The sequence below is a fragment of the Austrofundulus limnaeus genome, unplaced genomic scaffold, assembly GCF_001266775.1.
Source record: "Austrofundulus limnaeus strain Quisiro unplaced genomic scaffold, Austrofundulus_limnaeus-1.0 Scaffold250, whole genome shotgun sequence".
Taxonomy (NCBI): domain Eukaryota; kingdom Metazoa; phylum Chordata; class Actinopteri; order Cyprinodontiformes; family Rivulidae; genus Austrofundulus; species Austrofundulus limnaeus.
The window spans coordinates 606,011-610,316 of record NW_013952652.1 but is presented as its reverse complement, the minus strand read 5'-3'; the positions used below and the strand labels follow the sequence as shown (position 1 = coordinate 610,316).

The 4,306-nt window shown below is 43.8% G+C and overlaps 1 protein-coding gene across 1 annotated transcript in view; it reads right to left on the bottom strand.

The window, feature by feature from the left end:
* Positions 1-333: 333 nt before the first annotated feature.
* LOC106525967 (potassium voltage-gated channel subfamily B member 2) overlaps positions 334-4,306 on the bottom strand; it is a 24,446-nt gene continuing 20,473 nt past the window's right edge. Inside the window, exon 3 of the mRNA XM_014020370.1 lies at positions 334-3,329. Coding sequence (XP_013875824.1) covers positions 1,365-3,329 — 1,965 coding nt within the window. The 3' untranslated portion in view covers positions 334-1,364. The remainder of the gene's footprint in view (positions 3,330-4,306) is intronic.

The following is a 4,306-nucleotide window of genomic DNA, read 5'->3' as shown; positions in this document are numbered from 1 at the left end:
CATTTAGCTTGTGTTTGTAAAAACAAACAAACAAAAAAAGGTTTCTGGATGGTTTAGAGGGAAATATCTGTGTGTGTAAAACTCAAGGAACAACTGATCATTTTTAAACTTGTTTTAGTGAAAATCTAAAGAGCTCATTCTGAAATGAAAAACTCTTTATATTCATCTGTACGTTCTACAGAAACAAAAAAACGTATATTCACAGGCAGCCCCACCCACCTGAATGAGCTGCAGAAGTCAGTTTAAATGTTTAAACTTCACTGATGTTCATGATGTTTGAGCATCTCTCTGCAGACCCCGCCCCCCTCAGAAGAATTGATTATAAGTCATTAATAAGAGCTTAGTGTGTGACTCATTTTATTACTGACATAAACGTAGTAAAAACTACAGAACAAGAGCCATGTTAAGAAAAAGTGAAAGGATCTTTTGATAAGACATTAGTCTCACAGAGACCAAACAAAGGTGTGTGGGCTCTTCACCAGTTCTCGGACTGCGTTCAGTTTTTACACTCCTGATCTGTTAAACATGTAGTCATTCATGATCGGCCAATTCTTCAGCTCACCAGGAGCTTCTCTCAGAATAAAACACATGGTTTGTCAACCGTTTCACCTGCTGCGTTAAATGTGTTCAATACTGTTACCTAGAAGGATTAACTTGTCAGAAAATGATCTTTTTGAAATGTGGTGAACAAAAAAATTATATCTACTTTTTTTCTTTTTGTGTTTTTAAAACCCAGCTGTCAGAGCAGGTTTCACAAAGCTCAGAAAAACAAAACAAAACAAGAAAGACAACAAAAACCTGGAAAATTCATAAAACACATTGTTCAGATGCACAAATCCTCAGACTACACCACGCTATGTGCTCAGCTCATAAACAGTTCTAATTGTTTTAAATAATTTTTTTAAGTTGCTGTGAAAAATGTAAAACATAAGTTTCTTTCAACCTGATGACTCTTTTGTGTATGTTTAGCACATTATGACAGCAGTGCTGGGCAGCAAGCAAAGGGAACCTGAAAACTGCACCTACAGAGTCCTGCAGAAAACCTGCTCCTGATGGAGCAGCTTTAGTCCAGTCTCAGGGTCACGCTCTTCCAGCCGGGGTCCCTTCTGGAGCCCTGCAGGATACCAAAGTGTTCCAGGGCTAGACCAGTCTCTCCACGCTGCTCGACAATGTTAAACAACACCAAGACAAGTGCACATGTGCCTCACAGTGGGTTCAAGTCCTTCACGTGTTCATAAAGTTTGCTTCTTGACAGCGATGTCAGGTATTGGGCTTCAGAGGACCAACAGGAACAAAGCTCCCAGCAGGTGAGTGTGTTTCTGTCGGTTCATTTTGTCCCTGTCTGATGACCCGTACTCTTCAGCTCACATGCTGGTTTCACTCTGAGATGTTAAGCTTCCATCTAGAACAATGTGATTTTCTTGTTTGTCCCCTTTCTGTCCTGGCCTTGCATCGTCCTCCAGCCCTACAGTTCCTACCTCCTGGGTGCAGTTGACCAGGCTAGTTTTAAATGGCAGTGGGCTGGAGCTGCTGCTGGAGCCGACAGCAGACCGCTCCATGTGATTCCTTCCATGATGGCTTAAGCCCGTGAGCTGCACTTCACCTTCTAAGCTCCTGGCCGCTGAGCCCTCTCCACCCCCCTGAGGCCTGCTTGAAGTGCCCGACTGCTGCCCCAGTGATGAGGCTGGACAGGTTGTTTGCAGAGTCTTAGCCTCACCCGTTAGAGAACTGTGAGACTTAGAACACACTGACACTGTGTCGTCATAAAATACTTGGTCACACTTGGAGTCGGTGGAAGCTGGACTCATCACAGCCATAAGGATATCTTCTTCAGCTCTGATGAAGTCAACCTTCAGCGCTCTCTTTGTTTGAGGGCTGCTAAAGTCCTGCACAGAGCCACACGTGCTGTCACAGACCATCTCACGGCTCACCAAACGTTTGTCTCCAGTTGCACTTTTTTGTGGAGTGGACTCAAACTCATACAAACCCTCTTTGATCATGGTCATTGGTCGGACGCAGTCCGGTCCCCGATCCATGGTGCTGATTTGACTTAAGTCCAGGGGTGGGGGGACACGCTGCCTAAAACTAATGGGACCCCCTTCAGCGGTGGGTAGTAGGGAGCTTCTTTCTGCTTTTTCTGATGAAGCAGGATCTACCGCACTGGAAACTTTGCCAGGATTGCTGCCTTTAGGAGGACTTTGTCTGACTTGGATAGAGGCCGAAGCGTTCACCTTTTTCTGTTCTTCCGTGGGTTTGCTCTGTTGTTCCTGGAGTCCAGCTGACTTGTAAGGATTTTCCAGCTGCTTTGCACTGAGATCTTGAGAGGAAGACTTGTTAGAAGGGGATTTGACCCGTTCAGGGGAGCCCTGCTGAGTGACCTCTCGATATACCTGGGACCTGACTGGGCTACCACCCTCGCTGTTTGAGTAGTGTTTGTGGTAACTCCACCGACTGGGGGACAGATGGTTGTCAACAGGACATTTGTTTTCTTCTCTTTTTTCCACCAACACATCTGTGAGCTCCATGCCACGTGTAAATGCATCTTTTACGTTAATGGAAACAATACTTCCGCTTCGTTTGGCTCGTTCCAGAGCTTCCCTTCTCTTGATGGCTTTCTCTTGCCGTTTCTGCTCTCTGTAAAACTCTGAGAAGTTGTTGACGATAATTGGAATGGGAAGAGCAATGACTAACACACCTGCTATACAGCAGAGCCCTCCTACAATCTTGCCTAGCAGTGTTTGTGGATAAATGTCTCCATAACCAACAGTCGTCATTGTGATGGTAGCCCACCAAAAAGAGGCAGGAATGCTCGTGAATTTGGTGGAATCCTCATCCTTCTCAGCAAAGAACACCAAGCTAGAGAAGATCATGATACCCATAGCTAAAAAGAGGATGAGGAGGCCCAGCTCATTGTAGCTCCTTCTCAAAGTGAAGCCCAAGGACTGGAGTCCAGTTGAGTGCCTGGCCAGTTTCAAAATTCTCAGAATCCTCATGATACGAAAGATCTGGACCACACGACGCACGTTCTGGAACTGCATCACACTCTTGTTAGACTCGGTCAGGCAAAGGGTCACATAATAAGGCAGTATAGCCAATAGGTCGATGATGTTCAGTGGTGCTTTGATAAAATCCCACTTGTTGGGTGCTGACAGCAGGCGAAGCAGGTACTCCATGGTGAACCAGGCAATGCAAACAGCTTCCACATGGGCTAGAGTGGGGTTGTCATTGAACTGACCAAATTCATCTGCAACCTGAAGCTCCGGCAGAGTGTTGAGGGATAATGAGATGGTAGAAATGATGATGAACAGGATGGAGACCATGGCCAGGATCTGGAAGAAGAAAAACACAATATATTGTATTCTATTAACTTTGTTTAATATCCACAAATATAGCTATGTATACATATGTTGGCTTGATACAGATACAGTATTACAGATATCATTTGCAATGGAATTACCATGTCGTGACATTTCAGCCCATGTATTACTTTAGTTTGTCACCCAACACCCAACCCCAATCCTGGTATAAAACGCTATAAAGAGAATCTCCAGTGTCTTAGCTAAGTGATATCTGAGTCTTCTCTCTTCAGCCCTTGCTAGGACACTTTGGAATAATTGTAATAGGATTGTGCTGCTATCTATAGAAAGGATAGAGGAAGGTCAGAAGTGGTTACTCATTCTGTTCTCCTGGGACGGAACAGAACAGAAAGAAAGCAGCCGTCCAACAACATAAGAACAAGTACAAATATATTACTATAGATATATACACACACATATAAATATATATATACAGACACTCAAACATGTGCACAGTCTGTGTTGATAACATTAGGACACTGACAGCCTTCATTGACATTGTTAAAGCCAACTCTAGAGGCCAATTCAAAACTAATACCACAAGTCGGCATCAAATGTGACATACAGCGGGTAAAATAAGTATTGAACACGTCACCATTTTTCTCAGTAAATATATTACTAGAGGTGCTAATGACGTGAAATTTTCACCAGATGTCGATAACAACCCAAGTGATCCATACATACAAAGAAATCTAACCATAAATGTCCAGAAATGARGTTATTTGTAATAATGTGGAATGGCACAGGGAAAAGGTATTGAACACATGAAGAAAGAGAGGTGTAAAAAGGCATGGAAAGCCAAGACACCAGCTGAACTCTCTCAGTAATTAGATAGCAAGCCTGCCCCTTGTCAGTGCAARTTAATATCAGCTGGTTCAGTCCCAAATGATGGCCAGGTATCACACAAGAACCATCTGATGATGGGTAAAAGTAAAGAGCTCTCTCAAGAC